The 19,294-nt window shown below is 38.6% G+C and overlaps 1 protein-coding gene across 11 annotated transcripts in view; it reads left to right on the forward strand.

Annotated features, from left to right (window-relative positions):
- The window catches only part of PTPRM (protein tyrosine phosphatase receptor type M), a 457,368-nt gene that overhangs the window by 421,178 nt on the left and 16,896 nt on the right, over window positions 1–19,294 (forward strand). For all 11 annotated transcript variants that reach the window (XM_064656540.1, XM_064656549.1, XM_064656569.1 and 8 more), the window contains 2 exons: window positions 2,118–2,215; window positions 14,785–14,901. In XM_064656540.1, the coding sequence (XP_064512610.1) occupies window positions 2,118–2,215; window positions 14,785–14,901 (215 nt within the window). The remainder of the gene's footprint in view (window positions 1–2,117; window positions 2,216–14,784; window positions 14,902–19,294) is intronic.

Genomic DNA, 19,294 nt, shown 5'->3' on the forward strand with positions numbered 1-19,294 from the left:
GCAATAGTGCTGTTATTTTTTGTCCTTGATCAAACTTAAATGATAGTAATAAGGGGTCATGAATTTGCAGACTCTTTCTAGGACACTACTCTGTGTAAAACCCTAATCCTGTTTTTAGCAGTGGTCCTTACAAGATGATAGCAATAGTGGTTTTGCTCAATACTTGTTTGAAATTTGAGAGAAAGGAAGACGCTATACAGAGATAGTATTTTCCTGCAGTGAGTAGAATAGTCTCCTTCCTTTCATCAGTAGGAGAGGCTGACACAAACCTTTCAATGTTGTTGTGACTGACACACACACACAAGCTAAACTCTCACTATAATGTGTATTAATTATATTACTGTGACATTCAAAATTGCACTTGGACCATGACTGTATTACATATCCGGGACACTTTGGTAGAAGTAAAATACTTACTGTAAATTTCCGTATGATGGAGAGTGATTTAATTCTTGTCATAATTCAGAAGAAATCTCACAAAAGTATCACCTGTTCTTGCTGTTAATTAAAAGAAAAAAAAAAAGATGTCCAGTTTTGCAGCTACAGCATCATCTTGAATTTAGTAATTTCAGAAACTGTAATTTTAGGCTCTCCTGTTATTTCTGCTTTAAGACCTTCTGACATTTCTCATGTTCTAACCATCATAGCTTCCTCTTGTTTTAAATGGTTTTTTCTCCTGTTACATGAATAACCAAAACAATTAAAGAGAAGTTAGGTGACTACGAGAAGACTTGTGAAACTTATGTGCAGCATTTTTGAAGACAGATAAAATAAGGAAGAGAATGCATAAGTTCTTTAAATGATCTATGCAAATTATAGATGATAAAATTATCATTTGGAATTTTAAAGTGTTCAGAGTTTTAGACTATTATCCTTTTTCTTAAATTTGAGTTCTAAGTTATGTCATAGCTGTGGTGCTACTTGCCTCATGAGTTGGTTTTGGCTTGCCTATAATATCACAGCATCACAAAGTCATAGAATGATTTGAGTTGGAAGGGCCTTCAAATATCATCTAGTCCAACCTCCCTGCCATGATAATATAGTAATAATGTATAACTACATTGTCCACAAAATACTTTATTTCACGAGTGAAGATTTTATTTTCAAAGGGAGCTCAAAGTACCAAAAAAACATGGGTGCAAACTACCGAAATCTGTCAATGTATGGTTTTGTAATGCTTTAAGAGTTTTTACTTCTTTACTAAAGGAACATTTAGGTCAATACGTTATCCATTTGTTCTCCAATTAGCTGATTTAAGTCATTGCTCTAAATAAGCCCCTAATTGCTAACTCTAGTGTGACAGTTGGGTAATGGATTCAGTATGGATGTTAAGTTTATAGTTTATATTGTTTTTTCTTACTGGCTCAGTGATTTTACAGCAGTGGTTTAAAATTGGAGTGGTACTCCAAACACAAAGGGTGGGGCATGTAGGCCAGAAACAGACGGGACCAGGCATATGCAAAGTGGTGTGGTGGTTCTCAACATTTTACCTTTCTATAGCATTTCCTGTGGGCTGGTACCCAGCTTCATCACAATGCTGGAGGAAGCCCAGTGTGTTCATCTACAAAAGTGCACAGGTTGTTCGGGAAAGCACTGCAGAAGACATGCTGCCATGGCATGTCAGGTTTCTTTGCCACTTTCCCCACTGTTTTGCAAAGTGATATACTGCAGCAGAAAAACTGTTTCACTTCAGGAACTACAGTTTAGGAGCCGGGCTAATTTGATGGATACTAAGAAAAATATTAGAAACCAGGAAAGGCCACAGAGTCCATTGAGGCTCATTTCATTCCAAATGCACCTTCCCTAGGTTATCATCCAGTTGTTAAAAAGAAAGAGTAATGTTATCCATTTTTTATAGTTGCACTTCTGGGTATTATGGAGATAAATACCCAAGCACTGGAGAAGTAACTTTCTTTCAGAACACTATTTCAGGAGGAAAATACTTAAATGCAGATAGGTGGGATGACAGAAAAGAAATTAACCGACCCTAAATGAAAAATATGATGATAGTGATATGAATATATGCGTATAGTCATGGCCTCTCAAAGTTCCCCAGAGACAAGCTTCCAATCATGAGACTTTCCGATTGTAACCTTTCATTTGATTTATTGTTTCAGGACCAATGCAGGAGACAATATATGACTTCTGGAGAATGGTATGGCATGAAAACACAGCCAGCATAATCATGGTTACTAATCTCGTAGAAGTGGGAAGGGTAAGTGATTTTTGTACTTAAAAAGATGAAAGACATCCAGGGTGTTTGCTTATGGAAATTAAATAACAGACCAACAAGATGCTTATATACTAAGTATAGCACATAAAATATTTATGACTGCCTGTGCTAAGAGGTTCATTATCAATTGTTTTTAAACGTACCTTGGATGCTTGGCTTTGATAACATTTGCACAATAAAAAAGTAACTGATAAAGATGCATTATGTACAGCAGAGTCTGCAAAGACTGCCAAAGAAAGAAGGTGCCATATCTTTGTACATGTCTCAGATATACCATTTCAATTAAGGAAATCGGGGAATTTGTTGCAGAACAAAGTATGGAATCATTGTTTTTTTTTAAGGAAGGCTAAGGGGATTAATTCTGAAACAGATGTCTGGGAAAAGTAGTTGGAAGTCTGAAATTGCTTCATAGTATTTTAGTCTAAATCAATCTGGTTTGTTTGGGTTTTACTTCCTGTAAGCCTTCTGGACTAAACCAGAAAAAATTAGTTTTACTCATTTGTACTCTAAATTTGTTTATCAGGAGGTTATCTTCAGGAGCTGCGTAGTAAAGGAAAGCTTGAGTTACCTGGTTGATACTGTGTACTTCTCTTTCTTTGCTTGATAACTTCTAAAGTAAGCCTCCTACACAAATCTTTATAGCTAATTTTGTTTTCAACAAGTATTGAATGGAACCTTGTTCTTTGTTTCCCACAACTGTCAATAACTGAGTCTTTTCATTTACTGCTTTGTCTATGTACTGGTGTCTTAGTTCTCATCTGGGATGTTTTTTCAAGAAAATTTGCCTGGGAACTTGGCATACAGCTTTCATTTGGTATGAAAAAAAACCACTGCTTTTATGGGAACTACTGCAATTATTGTAAATCGAAGTGTTGAAATAAGAAGTCAAGTGCACACATCTCGGTGTGAGCTGCATGGTTTTAAGAGATGTTTTTAATTTCATGCTGGTAGAGTGTCTGATACCCCCTCTGCCCTGTGGCATTTGCATGAGGAGAGAGAGCACTGTTTGTGTGGTGTAAGTTTAAGTCCTTTTCAGCAAGTCCAGTTTTACAATCTCAGTTTATTCTTCCATAGGTCCTTTGTCAACAGATAATATAAATCCTAACATTTAAGCTATCTGTGTGCTCAAGCACATATCAGGTGCCAGTATTATTTTTAGATATAAAAAAGATGGGGGTTTTGTCTGCAATTAACACCTGCTGCAGGAACACATGTACAACTAATTGCAGAGACAGAAAAGGATCATGGAGGCTGCTTCCTCCTCAGTCCCTTGAGCAAGGAAAAAGGTAGAAATAGCGGGATGGTCACATATCAGTTCAAAATGGATGGATTTGTAAGAATAGGAGACTCTCCAGCAAACCTCTTTGTTAAAGCTTTATACACATTCATAAGTACCCAAGTGGACAACTTAAAAAGGGATGTTTTCAGGGTATGAATAAACAAGCCTGAGAACAAAAATAGCATACTGCATGAAACCACATACTGTTTTCCTAAAGTCAGTATTTGAAAGCGCCAATTAGAGTGAACTGTCGGGTGCCAGCAAGGGAGACGCCAGTCTTGGTGCCAGTGTTGGCAGCCTCCATTCTCAGCATTTAGGTACACAGCGCATTCCCTTAGCAGCAAATAATGGTTTGTGCCACTGTGGAGATTTCTTCAGGGTGCAAGAGTCCTAGTGGGATACAGATCTGTGGCTTTGTTGTTTCTGGCAGTGGTAGAAATGACTTTGTTCTCACTTTCTCTGGAGGCCAGCATAGGTGAGATTAGAGAGCAGAAATTGAAATGAGCTTTTAATGGAAATGAAATTGTATGAGCCACAGAACAATGCAGTCACTCCTCCATTGGTGTTTTTGTGCCACTCCCAGAGCTGGACCCATCAGTAACAAGGAGGCAAATTACAAACACACCATCTGTCCCGCAAACCCTAACACAAGCTCGGTGCCACCTTGATTAGTAATGATTTTAATGGACCTTTTGGTAGCATTCCTGTAGGGCAAACTTTATAACCTTCCCAAATTTGAGGGTTTCTATTTCAATTGCTATTGCTGGTATAAGGTTTATAGGAGTCTATTATTTTTATTTTTTCACCCTGTTGACCCATTGTAAGCTGAGGAGGAAAATTCCCTTGTATTTTCAGGAAAAAGGGATATCTATTTAACATGTTTGCCACACAGCATACAGCCTTCATGAATTAATCATTGAGGGGGCTTATGTGTATTTGTTTACCAGGACTAGCTGGATAGTCATTAAATCGGTGCTAGGAACTTGCTTCTTGCCCTGGAGCATTATGCATCAGGACTGTTTTAATTGCGGGCAGAGGAATCACCATGAGGCTGTCCCTAATGCAAGCACCTGCTGCAAATGACTCAGTCCCCACATTACCCTCCAGCAGGGTCCAGGTACATCAGCCAATATCTGTCATTATCTGAGGCACACTTGTCAAAACCACACATCCCTTTAAGCTCTTGTGTGTTCCAGCAAGGGACCCTTGTCAGTGTTTCTGGCACCTGCAGACTGCTGTGCACCTGGTATTTAAATGGCACCGAAATGTGTTTTGATTGTTTTCTCTCTTTAATGAACCCACCTCAGGGACATTTAGCTCTTTATCAAGTAGCCTGTTACCCAGTCACTCAGATTTACACTGCCTGTGTGGAAATTCAGAACTCACTTGCGCTGTTACACTAATCCATCTGCCAGAAGTCTTATCACAAAATCTGCAGGGCTCCCTAAGGAGGCTTTTGTACTGATAATTTAAGCTAATGATTTCTAAACATATTTAGTCAGTTTTACGAAGACCTCATTAGAATGTGACTGTTTATTAAAAATCTAAATGAGGTCTCACAGTCATTTAGGAAAATCATTGCTGAGTTGCATGAACAGTTCTTTGATAACAGATGATGAAGCAGTGTTTAGTTGAGATTGGCCTAGGCTGACATAAGAACTTTTACAAAAAAACTCTAAACAAATAAGCAGCCCTTGAAGCAGCCTCAAAAAAAAGTCCCTGTCTTCTTCATGCTGGGGTCAACAACTTTCCACTCACAATAAAGTTTACAAAAAGGAAATTACAAGTAATTAATGGTATAATATTTTTATATAACAATAATGTTATAATAATAACATTTTTGTCCAAGACTCAGAATTTTCCAAACCACACACTAACAAGTAAAAAGCATAACCGAGAATCAAGACTCATAAAATTACATCAGTGTGACAACAAGCTATTTAAAAATAATGTATTTTGGATTATATTAATGCAAGAGGCCTCCATGCCCATGTTTGTAAGTGAAAAAGCAGCTGAAGATAGTAGTGTAATTTCAGGGAACGTCTTTTCCTGAGCAATTTAGCATAATCTGGTGGATTATTCTAGAAGAAACAAAACTTTTTATCCCACCAGTGTTGGGGTAATCAGAAAATAGACACAGGAGAACATCTTGCTTACTCCAAGAGACTGTTCTGGAGTACAAGCTCCAGAAGACACAACTGGATCCTTCTGTGGAAAGCAATGGGAATGGATCAAGGAGTTTATGTAGTGGCCAAAGTCTAAGGTTGCTTCTTGCTTTGTTTCAGTGTTTGCACACACTGAAGCATTTTTTTCCTCCTTAAAGAGTCATGTGGGGAAGATTTAGAATATATTCAATTGTGCCATCTAGCTGTCACCTCCATCTTTGCTTTTGTTGGGCTGGTACTAATTCTTAGTTGGCAGAATCAAACTTGGCGTGTCACATTATTTGTCATTTGTCAGTAGTCGCTTTCCCACTTGCTTGAGGCAGAAGAAATTAAGTAGTATCTGATTAATAAATGGTGAAGGGCACTGATGAAATTTAGTGGAGGTAGTTGTTAAATAAATGCAGTGCAAGGACTCATGATTGTCTACATGCTCTTTTATATTAAAAGTATTCACAAACAAAATCACTAGAAATAATTATAAAAAATAAAACCTCACCCCAGGAGCATAGTAATTACAGTAATTAGAGTTTCTCAATTATTATCCAGAATTAGAAAGCAGCCAGGGCTAATAGTGTTAATAAGCACACAAAAGACCCATTTTTTGAAAGGAAGCGAGGTTGACCACAACAGAAGGAATGTGACACAAACAGGAGAATGAAGGTCAGCTGTAAATTAGTAAATAGCCCCTGTGCCTGCATGCACACCTTAGTGCTACCAAAACAGCCTCTCACTGCCAGCTTATCTCTCAGGAGTGGTGTGCTTTCCTGATAGCCATTTCACATTCCTCCTGGGTGACAATTCCCTCCCAGCAGCCAGAATGGCTTGTCTGCATAGGGCAAAAGAAGGAATACAGTGGTGGTTTAGCTTTTCCTTTGCTGGTTTTACCAGACCTGTGGCTGACATGTGGCACTTATCTGCATTGCTACAAAAATGTGGATAACTCTGACTTTTCATGCGTAAAAGAGTATTGGATTCCACGTGACAGTGAGGAGATCCATACAATGGTCTTGTGACAGAGAGGGAGTATCTCCTTGATGCTGGCTGGCTAAAAAGCATTCCCTGTTGTAAGATAAATGCTGTCAGAAGAGAGTTATTCTTCTCAGGAAAGTCTATCAGTGGGCCCAGCCCTGAGCAGTCTTATGTTCATGTCTTGGGTGCTCAGGATGTGCAGCCTTGGTCAGCATTCAAGAGACATTTCTAAAACAGATAAAAATATGTTTCCTTAACAAAAAAATACAGAAATCTTTATGATGAACTAGATCTTTAGATCTACCTGATGATCCATTTCTGTTTGAGGCAGACATTAGATATCCAAGAAAGACTGCTAAATAAAGCTCTGTCCAAAGACTTCTTACTTAAAACAGGTTGCAAGAGCAAACCAAAACTTCACTGGAAATTCTAACAACGTAAAATCTATGTGAAATTTCCAATGGATTTGCTACCTACACTTACAATGAAAACAGAATCTTTTAACACAAATCTATTATGAAGCTTGCACTTATGCATTTTACAAGTTTTGAGAAACTTCCATGCAGAAGAACTTTCTAATAAACAAAGATAAACTTAAATTGTATTTAAGATTCAGATCACCCAATACAGTGATCTTACAGAGGTGAAACACAGTGGCTCTTCAGCACGTCTCACAAACAGCACATTTGTATTTAGTATAAATGGAGGAACACTCTGTCTAATTGAAACTGCCTCTAAATGTAATAAGCCAAATTACCTACATTGGAATTAATTCCGGATACTGGTGTTAGTGCTCCTTAGGAGATGTGCCAAAGAGTTTTTGTGCATACTGGTGACTAAGATTTCATTTTAACTTTTCTACTGAAAGAAAGAAACCACGTTTTGTAAATAAGAGAGGAAAAGGTTGCTATATGAATCCCTTACCTACCTCTAGGTAACTGTACTCTCAGCTTCTTAAATCTATAAATAGTTTCCTTTCCCATCTATAGAAAACTTTTTCTTAAAAATGTTTACCCCCCCCAAAAAAGGGACTTGTTCTTATGGTACATAAGCACATGGTTTTATATTCTGTTGTTATACTTTCAGTTTCACTCTAATTCCAGTATCTCTTATCAGATAAACTACCATTTATACTTTTACAGAGTATCAATGAGAAAAACAGGAAAAAAAAAATCAAACTTTCAAGTCGGTGAACCCTTCTAGTCATCAAAACATATTTCAGCTTTCTAGACTTCTAACCAGAAATAGCAAGTTTACATTACTGCATTATATATAGTAAGGGAGGAGCCCTTAGGGAAAAGTTGGACATTGTTCTTCAGGAAAGAGAAGGAAGGACTCTTTACAATCATATAATAAAGATGTCCCCAGATTAGCAATGTTAGCATCATCAGACAGAGCATCAAGCTACAAGCGTTCAGCACTGTCCCATGTCGCTCAAAGCAGACATAGTTTCAGCTCTCAGTGTTTTGATGCATTCTTGTCTCCAGTAAAAGCTATGTTTCAAAGAATGTTAATCAACAGAGATTAATATCTTAATGCTTACTAATCCAATTGAGATAATTCACTTTGAGAAATAAACAAAAGAAGTTTAAGGATACGCAAATGGAGTGACCCCCTTGTTGGCCTAGCTGAAGTGCTGCCAAGGTGTAGGATGTAACTTTAAGTGCATTTTGCAAAGAGGTAGGGCCTCAGGTTCTTTGAGATGTCAGTGCTAGCAAAATGGCTTCATAACTGCAAGTTTCCTCACCTTAGCAGTCTAGTGAAATTGTCTCTCTGTAAGGGAAGAAGTATCCTGGAGGCACTGACACAGTTTTACTTTATACACTAAAGTAACATGGAGAGCTTTCTAACCTAACATCAGCTGATCAGGTTTTAGAGCCAGAATACAATCCACTAACTAGGTGGTGCTCTGTACTCAGCTAATGGCATGATTTTGTTCTTGGAATGGAAGCATGGCTCAGAGCACAGGCTGTTCTGCTCAATGCAGGCACATCAGGTCTTTGGAGCACAGGATCTGAGTAATATACTCATGATTTCACAGTTGTATCAAGAATTAAGATAGGCTGTGAGGAGCTTCAGCTAATCCTGTAACCATCATTCATCTTGGCGTGGGACCACCCTTCTCATGTGTTCTGTGCTCAACCTTTTTTCCTCCAGAGCTGTACTAAGGTGCACAAAATTGCCTAAACATAAGCAATGAAGTGGAAACCATTCATATTTTTCTGTTGGTATTAACAATGGAGACAGGAACACAAGAACAGCTTTACCTTGGTCTACCTTTACCCTAAAGCAACTCTTCTAGAATAATTCTTCTTTATGGCCAAAGACCACACCATGAGTTTGGCTTGTAAGTTTAATTTCATCTAACCCAAGCGACCAGGTTGATGGCATGCTAACAGTATCCCTGATTCTTAAGAAGAAAGGGATCACACTCATTTTCTCAGGTGAAAAGCATTAATGTATGGCTACTACTGGACGTGTCCAGAAAGCCAGCTATTCTGGGTTGAAGTTGATATGAGAGTGCATTCAGTGGGTGACTTAGAGTTGCACTGCTGAGGCAACATAGAGCAGCAGAAGGTGGAGAATTATGTCAGCTCTGAGCCATCCCTGGAAGAAGTCAGACTGAGCTAGTAAAATTCATGGAGACACCTCCCCTCCTCTGGAAGCTAGGAACAACATAAAGACTTCTGGCTGACTCTATAGAGACCCGTTCGTCTGATGGCACCAAACAGTATCTCAAAAGTTGTAATTCTTAATACTCTTCCCTACCTTCTAGAAACCTGTAAAAAGAGGTATAAAACAATTAACTGACTTGCTCGAAAGCAAACAAAAGAAAATGAAAAAAAGAAAGACTGGGGTTTATCTTCTGTCAAAGGTTGTTTTATAACATATAAAACATTCTTAAATCATAATACATTTTTTGTTTGAAAAGTATTTAGATAAAAATACTTTCAATTACTGGATGTCCTTTTATTTCAAGTCAGCCAAATAAAAGTATATGATGTTATCCTAGGTACATCTCTATGATCGGTTAAAAATTTTCACCAGTGAGCTTGGTTGGCTATTTCATTTTATATCCAAGAGGTTTCAAAATTTATGTCTGCATTATCATCATTACTTAGTTCAGGATTAATTTTAAATTAGAATATATAATACTGCTCTTCACTAATGACAATCCATGCAGGGCATAGTCAGTTAAATCACCTTCTTGGTAAGAGTATTTCAGAATCAAAGGAAATTGGAAACTTTGAATAATCAGTGTTATTTAAAGTGTTCTGTACAGACTACGAAGTATATTTCACAACCCGCTCACATATTAAGTCTGTAATATTACTCTATTCCAAACCTCTAAGTAAATGAATTACTGTCCTGGCTTTCATACTGCCTTTAGCTAGATGTGTCACATTGCCAAATTGCTAAATATACAGCTCCAGAAGTCACAATTTGGGTTTGTTAGCCATCCAGTGCCTACATTGTTTGTTGTATTTAGAACTACCAACAACAACTTTCCACCTTCATTTTTAATTCTAAGTTTCTCATATTAAACTGTTTTAGTTTAATGGAATGAGAGGGTGGATGTAGATAATCCTCTTTTCCAAATTTCTAAAATTATTAGTAAAATAAACATGTTTGAAACAATTGGACAGTGTACCTTGGGATGAATAGATTAAACCAGAGCATTTTCATTGTGTCTCTGGCAGTCACCCCTTTATCTCATCTTGTGATGAACATCTGTATTTTTTGGCATGTGGTTAGTATATAAATGTGGGGCGTATCTGAACAAACTCTCAATTATAATTCTGCTCAGATGAGAATTCAAAATTATGTTTTCTGCTTTGAGGACGATATTTTCTGTTATGGTAGCAACTGTGTGGAGAAAAAAAAGTAATGCATTTAATATTCAGTTCTGGAATCATGTATCAATTATTTAGCTAAACCTTCTGTTAGTAGGCTTTTTTTTGTAAAACATGTACCAAATGTTTATAAAATGGAAAAGAGATTCATCAAGTTACGATAGCTAAAGCTATGCTAAAAAGAAAAAATGAGCATATGTTACCAGCAGTGTTTCTCATATTTAATGAGTAAAACCATATTCTATTTTGTTGCAATTGTCTTTCCTTGTGCAAATAAAGGCCCTGATCCAAAAAGCATTTATAAATGTGATTTTGATTTGCACTATTTAATCTACTTCTGTCTTTAAGACATCTTTGCATTTATTTGAGTGGTCCTGGAGACAATGGGAGATGGATCTTTAAGCATTTACTTAACTTCTGGCTCACTGGGTGTCCATGGAGTTCCCAGGTCCCGAGCTCAGCACGTGCAGAGCATTGCAGAACAAGAGCCAAAAGTAGGAAAAACGCCTGAATTAAAATAAAGTTGAGTTTGGGTGGTTTTTTTCCCTTCCAGTGAGTGAATCATCAGTTGGTCTGTGGCTCTGACTGCAGCTCTGGCACCGTTCCCATGGCTTTTACAGCCCCTATTCCACTTGGGAGAGTTTTCAGGAAATTGTGTTGTCATGGATCCTTCTGCTCAGCTCCAGTCTGCTCTGTGCTCAAAATCCCCTGTGCAGCTGAGTAAGAAATCCCTGGTGGGCCCAAGTTGCATGAGGCACAAAAGGCTGTTACTTCTGTGCAACATCCCCCAATGCTTCCCTAATTATTCCACTGTATCATCTTAAATAAGGTTCAGAAAAAGAGTGGAAGCAAATCCAACAGTTGAGGCATAATAAGATGGGGACTGTGCTCTTCTAAATTGGTCTTTCTGAATGTCCCTAGTTTTTAGTCATAATCCAGACTGTCTAAACTTAGCAAGTTAGAAACGGGCATGTTCTCCTTCAAGGTTGAGCAATTTAGTTCAGCCAGGGTTGGGTTTTTTTCCCCCTGATTGTTTATTTTCCTAAACTAGAGCTGTTTTGAGGATGGCAGGTGCCCGTCAGAAAAAAACAAAGCTAAAGGTAGCAACAAAGAGACGTGCTGATCCGTAGTGCTGTGCAGGGTCACCACTGCAGCTGCTCCCTTCCTACGTGTGCTGGCTGTCTTTGTGTAGGTCAGGTTCCACCTATGGAACGGATATGTGAACAGGCAGGAAAAGGGAATCGACTCCAGAGAAGGGGTTGTCAGTGTGTTGCTCCAGCCCAGAGGCAGTGTAAAATGCCTTATTCTTCATGGAGAGACAAAACTCATCTTAGCCATACATAGGAAAACCCTGTTTCAAAGGGTTCATGGCAATGACTATAGAAGGGTCAGTTTGCTGGCCTGAGGGATTTGAACAGTGTGAATTTTCTGGATTATTTTAACAATACAGACAAAACAATGAGCTTTCAATGTTTTTCACTTAACTTCTACCAGAGGATTTTTGGAAATACATTCAAACAAGATAAGATCTGAATAAATATCAAGTAGATGCAACAATAGATAGCAGCAGCAACTACTAAACTGCTTGCAGCAATGTTTAATGCTTCTGAAATGGTTGTTCATTGCTTACAGAGGATAGATATGCTTTAAAGATAAATACAAGTTTGTCAGACATCCTGTCATTTAGGCATCCTGGGAATGGCCCTCAGCTTGGCCCTTGGCTAGTGGAAACCTTCTCATCCCCACTGACACCCTGTCAGCTTGCTGGCTGTTGAGCGTGGGGGGGAGCAGTCTTGCTACCCTTGCCCCTGGTACAGGAGTGCTGAGCGCTGTAAGGACTGTCCAGTATCCCAGCTCCAAGCCTCTTGCTATGGAAAGGAACTTTATAGACTGGTGTTTGCTACTTGTCCAGAAACCACCCTTGATACGAGATGAAATGTGAAGACTATCAAGAATTTTTCTTAGCTAATACTAATGCAGTTACTGGGTCTGAAGACAAGCGTAGAAAAATAAATAAAAACCTGCTTATAAAGCTACCTGAACTTCAGCTTTGCTCTAGGAGCTTTCCATCAGTTGTGTAAACAGGAATAAGCTGTTAAGATGCTTGTTTAATTTTGTGGCTGAGAGCCAGGGCTTCTGACCAGGCTACTCTTTTTCTCTGAAGAGGATCCTGATGTGGGGCTGTGTTTTTCCAGCCCTTCAACTCAGTTCTATTCAGATTTAAATTTTATCCTACTAATGAGTCAGAAAAAGGGTCATAACTACTGACCCTGCCTGAACGAACTTTTTATTTTATCAGCCAGTGTCACTACTATAATGTGGCAAGAACTCTCTTCTATTCATACAGTAAAGAGGGGTTGCACATGATTATAACCTACATCCTTGAAATAAATTCTGAGAAAAGTATTTTCTTCTGCCTGACAGGGCAAGTATATAATCCTTTATATACTGAACCTGGATGTTGTATAAATAAATCATTTAAATCATGCATTACAGTTTTCACCGTATGCTTATACATGCATCCATCTTTTGCTCAAGACTAGACATGATAGTAATCCAAATATTTTGGCATGAAAATGGATTTGAGAAATACTCATATCTGTTGTGAAGTTTAATTTTTTAATTTTTTTTCTATCAGTTTTCTATTGAATATTTGACGTGTTTGGGGTTTTTACACAACTCGTTTAGGTGCATATTTAAGTAAAACACATTTACATGTATTAAAAGATCCATTTTAAATTTTCCCTTTGGTAGGAGAAAGACAGAAACCATTCCATGCAGCAGATGTGTAACAGATGCCACTCCTAGCACATACTGCACTACTGGATGATGCCCAGATGCAGTGGTGATAGCATAGATACTAGCATAATAAAGCAGAGTAAGAGAGAGACATATAAGTAATGTGTCAGCTTCCCTGCCCACCACTTTGTCCACACAAATCGGAAGGAGGAGAAAATTCTGAAGTCTGTCAGCTATCTACATTGTCACATACAGTCCCCACAATGACCCACTTTAAAAAAATAGCAGAACGGTGCATGTTGTATACAGTAAGTACTGTGAAGTCCATCCCATCTAGACCACACCAGGGCCTAGAAAATCTGAAATACAGTTCAAAAAATACACCTCCTTTCCATCTCCCAAGATGAATTTGCCAAGAACACAAAGCCCCAAAAGCCTAGCAATAGCAGTATGGGAGAAAGAGGAGTTCATCTCACCTAACCTCAGCCATTAAAAAGCCAAACAGCTAGGTGAAGGCAATCATCTAGCCTTTTTTCATAGTTAACAAAAATAAATGCACCTCTAGAAGGCATTGGTCCTACTCATTTTAGGTTAAGCTAAGAGTGATGAATCCTAACCATAGTGGTTGGGGTCGTCTAGTAAATTAATGTTAAAACCTGGACATAAAACTCACCTCCTGACTCCAATCATTGAGTTTTGCTATTTGACCTCTCATCAGTTCCTTTGGAAAGTTAATCTGAGAAAACAGGTACTTTTCTAACAGTAGAGAATCGTGAAATATCCTGAGTTGGAAGGAACACACAAGGATCATGAAATTCCAACTCCTGGCCCTGCACAGGACAGTCCCAGGAGTCACACCATGTGCCTGAGATCAACGTCCAAACGCTTCTTGAACTCTGTCAGGCTTGGTGCTGTGACCACTTACCTGGGGAGCCTATTGCAGTGCCCAACCACCCTCTGGGTGAAGAACCTTTTTCTCATATCCAACCTAAATGTCCCCTGACACAACTTCAGACCATTCCCTCATGTCCCGTCACTGGTCACCACAGAGAAGAGATCAGTGCCTGCCCCTCCTCTCCTCCTCAGGAGGAAATTGTAAACTGCAATGAGGTGTCCTTCTTGTCTGCAAAACACTTTCATTTTAGAAGGGAGTAAGATATTTTTGAGACAAATCACCACCTAGAGGTTGAGGAAAAAAACCTTCTGGTGGTAGTTGTTCCTCTGGGCACACTTCGCTTTGCAAAGCACAGGAAATGAACTGTTACTGTAACTGAGTTGTGCAGGGTATAAATATCCCCTGTGCTTCATACAAATTTGCCTTACTTCACTAACCACAACACAAAGCTTACCTGCAACTCTGAAAACTGTCTTAAAAAAAAGAAGAGGCAATGTTCCTTAAACATTAATCATTTCCATGTGCAGAAAATGTGACTGTTCTGTGCATGATTGCATTTTAAATCAGAAATCATTGCACAAAATACAGAATGGATTCAGTGTGAACCTTCTAAAATAAATGAACCTTAATTTATTTTGTATTTTTTAAAGGTCAAATGCTGCAAATACTGGCCAGATGACACAGAGATATATAAAGACATTAAAGTTACCCTAATAGAAACAGAGCTCCTGGCTGAATATGTGATTCGAACATTTGCTGTAGAAAAGGTAAGTTTCCAAATTCAGTTTTCTTAAATACAATGATGTCTGCTGAAGTAACTTATATAGAGATTCGACGAGGGAAAGTTAAATCTTTTGACTGACATGCCGGGTTTGTGGCTATTTTTGGGTAAACGACTACCGCCCTCTTACGGTAAACTGTGTTTTTCTTTAAATGCAGCAACTTCTATGTGCTTTTCATCACTTTTGGCCCCTGCCTGAGTTAGAAAAAGTGTTCCAAGTTAGTTCCTTGCCTAGGAGAAATCAAAGCCTCCCTCCCAACAATCAGTTGAAAAACACATTCGTGCTGCTTTCCCATCTTATGTTCCCTGCAATCATTTTCTGTCTGTACCAGAGGCTGCATGCAACATTATTCAGAAGTGGTGGAGAATACTGTTATCTGTTGGGCCAGTGTGTGTGTTCCTGCTCTGCAGAGATATATTTGTAACAAACTACTTTTCTTCTGAAGGCAATTTACCTTTTCATGTGGACTCTGTCTTTATATGGAGAATTCCAATCAGTGTGTTGCATTATTGTTTATTAGAATAATAGCATGAATTTGTTTGATGCTTACTAGAACTTGTAGGTCTCCCAAACAGCTTACAATATATGGAAAACATACAATTAACAAAGAAGGTACTTACTGAAGTGAGCAGGGTCAGTCAATGGTGTCATGCATTTTGTGGCAATTCAGCAGTTTCATTTAGACTTCAGTAAAAAACAGAAATGTTTTAATTGTACACATCAGGACTCATCTGAGTTGCAGAACACCAAGGAAACAGCCTCTCTGGAAGACTAGATATTCCTAATGTTATGTTCCCTCAGTATCACCATGAGTAGATTTTCCACTAATTAGCTTAGAAAGCTCCTTTTGATTTAGTTGCAGTTCTTGTGAAATGCTGGTTCTCTGTAATGATGAAATAGTATTCAATTACGGTTTTGAAGAACAGAATCTTTAGCATCAAAGAATTCTGTACCCAGGTAGATGAAACTGCCAAAAAGATGACCCAACAGGGTCTCTGTACCTACATTCAGAGTAACAGAGGAATTAGTTTTCTTTCCTGTTTTATTCTTCAGTCTAATACTTAAATATGCATCAAAACAGGAACCTGAGGCTAATGATAATAGAATTATGTGGTTTGAATGAACTGAAATATTGTATCATGTTTACCACTATACATATTGTACATTGAATTCATTCAAGCCTGTTGTTTCCTTCCATTTAGGTATTTTTAATAAACAGATGAGAAACGGTGGCTACACTTTGAAGTAGCTGAAGCACTGGTTGATTTCTATTCTGCAAATTTTAAGCTTATGCTTTGATGTTAGCTTTTCACTTCTTAGCTGGGACTGAAAAAAAGACCTAGAGGATTTTACAGTTGAACATAACCAAACTGTCTTGAATAAGTGCATTAGAACAGATAGAGATAAAAGGCACTAAACATTTTATTTCTTTTAAAAAATCTCCATTTGAAAAGATTTTATTTAGACACTGCTTTTTAATAGTTGGTAGTTTTTCAGTAAGCCTCTAAAAGCAGTGTCAGTGTAGTTTGAGTAAAGTACATTTGTTTTTACCCTATTTTCCATATTTTTTAACTCTTCCAGTGGTACTGGAAGGTCAAATCCATACATCTCTTCCACCAGAATTCTCAAGTTTATATTTTTGATGTACTGGGGCTGATGCTTTTCAAGTTCTCAAAGTCAAGCTGCGTGATGAGACAGAAAGCACCCTAAGCAAACATGCAGATAATACCAAGTGAAAGATGGTGTTGGAACACTTTGGTGACAAAGAAAGAGTCAATGGCCAAGAAGTTGCAGTATGGAAAGCTTGCACTGGAAACACTCTTTCAGGAGGAGGGCAGTGCAGTGCTGGAGTAGGTTACCCAAAAAAATTGTGGAATCTCCATTCTTGGAGGTCATCAGGGCTCAGCTAGGCAGATTTAGTGTTGCCCATAGACCCACTCTGAGTCGGAAGTTGGACTGCAGACCTCCAAAGGTCCCTTCTGACCGTCTTTTTTGTTTCTTGATGAACATCTCACATGCTCCTGAAGTACAGTTTAGAAGTTGATTTGTTTGAAGATAAATTGATCACTTATTTTAATTTTTTTTAAATGGATTTTGAGTAGTAGGGGGACAATGCTAAGAAAAATTAAACACAAAAGTGCAGCCTGATTCTGAAGACCACTTCCTAGATACACTTTGCATTGTGTGAATGAGCAGTTCCTTTGGAGCAGTTCCTTAGCAGCACAATAGTTAACTCAGATGAATTAGTCATATAGTAACACAGAGCAGCAGCATAAGCATTTGTAGCATTTTTTAACATCCTAGGGTTTGTTAGCAATGTACACCATTCGTTTCAGTGGAAAGAAAAAGTAAAAAATACAGTCTTTCCAAGCTGAGCATATGCTTTATGATTCATACAGTTATGGTGCTATTTTGGGTTTAGAAACCAGCAGGAAACTACAGACATGAAAATCATTCTTTCGGAGGTATAATAAGAAAACTCATTATAAATAAGTACCCTATATGCAAAACCCTCTCTAAGTAGCTGTTATCAACAATAGACAAAAAGGCAGTCAGCATGACAGACAACCTTTTCAAAACTAATGCACAAGGACATAACCTAATCTGTGCAACAGCTGGGCACATTGGTTTGGAGGGGCAGTTTGCTTTTTGTAAATTGTTTGAAAATTTGGGCTGCATACAGCATGAAGTATTTGCATGGAGCACTCACTTCGGTCCTCAGCTTATATAGTCATGGCATTGCTATTTTGTATGGGATCTTTGTTTCTTAAGGGATGGTGAGCAGTTGTTATAAGCAATATAAAAGTGTTTGAGACATGGATACCCTACCTACACACAGCTATTTAAGTTGAAGGCCTTGTTTACAGTAGCAATAATGGCCAGTCTTCGCAAGCAAAGATTTGGGAAAGGTCATAAACCCTTCGAGCCTGCGCAGTGGATTTTTTTAGGTGAGACACAGCGTGCGCTGAACTGAGCCCACCCTTTAATCCTGAGGTTCATCTGCCGGGGCCGAGCAAAGCTTGGACAGTGGCAGTGAGGTCCCCAGGACGTAGCTGGATTGCCATACAAGGCTGACGAGCTCCAGCTGCCCGGGGGGCCGGGAATTGAACCCAGATCGCAGCGGTGCGAGTCCTGCACTCTAACCACTAGACCACCAGAGTACAGTAGCAAAGAGATGTGTTAACTAACACACTCTGAAATCCTCAGAGTACAGAGACCAAATTGCATTTGAATGTGTTTGCTAGACTGTCTTAAAATGCAAATTGTTTTGTCTATTCCTGGGTTTCAATATGCTTTAAAATTGATTTTTAGGAGATAAGGTCATTTCTGTTGCAAGGATGTGATCTCCTCAGTCTACACCACTGTTGCATGTGCACTCAATCCTCTCCCTTGCCTGCCTTTTTGTGTCACAGTTTCCAAGGGAGATGAGATATTCCTCTGAGCAAATGCCCTGTTTCCACATACCCCCAGCCTGAGCTGTCAGAGTATCAAAGACTCCAAGATACACCAAACTATCCCCAGTCACGTAGCCCTGGCATGGCCAAAATTTCTCAACCATCGAAAATCCCAGACTGTGCATACTAGTAATAAATTAGGAAGCTTATGTTACTTATTATGCAAAGAGAGTAAGTCCTTTTATATGCAAACCAGCTCAAGACAGGAAATATGTCTTTAAGAAGAAAAACTGTAAACTGTAAACTATTAATATTGTAGACATTTAGTCCAGCCTAAACATGATATGCCATAATTTTGCTGTTTGCTGATGAAGTATGTATGATGGCCTCCAACTGTGGATTTCTCCCAAGAATAAAATATTGGCAGCTACATTTTTAGAGGGGGAAGGGAAAATACAAGCACTAGGAAAATAAAACTTAGCATACACACTTCTAATATCCAGACTGCTCCCGAAAGTCACATGGGAAATTACTTACACAATCAGCTTCTCATTCATACCTGTCTCACTGTATCCATATCCTTGTGGACTGTGGCAAATCATCTGAAGGTTTAGCATGTGCAGGGCTACAAATGCAGCCCCTATGATTGGAGTTGCAAAAAGGTTTCTTACTATTCAGCTGTTTCTTTCAGACCAATGAAGGAGACAAATGATAAGGAAAATCATGCTGAAGCTGTAGTTCCCTGAAGTCAGCAGCAAAACTCCTGTGGAGAGCAGTGGGGAAAAAAGTCATCTGTACTCTATGTTCAGCCTTGCTGCTGACCTATTCTGTGATCATGGCATGCATCTTAGGGCCACAGTTTGCAAAGCAACCTAGTGCTTAAATATAGAGATGAGCATCTATCTTGTTGCTAAAGGTTTCTAGCCAATCTAGTGCTTACTTAATTTTGTTGTAAGGCTTTAAAACCAGTTGATATCTAAACT

The sequence above is a fragment of the Pseudopipra pipra genome, chromosome 1 (assembly GCF_036250125.1).
Source record: "Pseudopipra pipra isolate bDixPip1 chromosome 1, bDixPip1.hap1, whole genome shotgun sequence".
NCBI classification, from domain to species: Eukaryota; Metazoa; Chordata; class Aves; order Passeriformes; family Pipridae; genus Pseudopipra; species Pseudopipra pipra.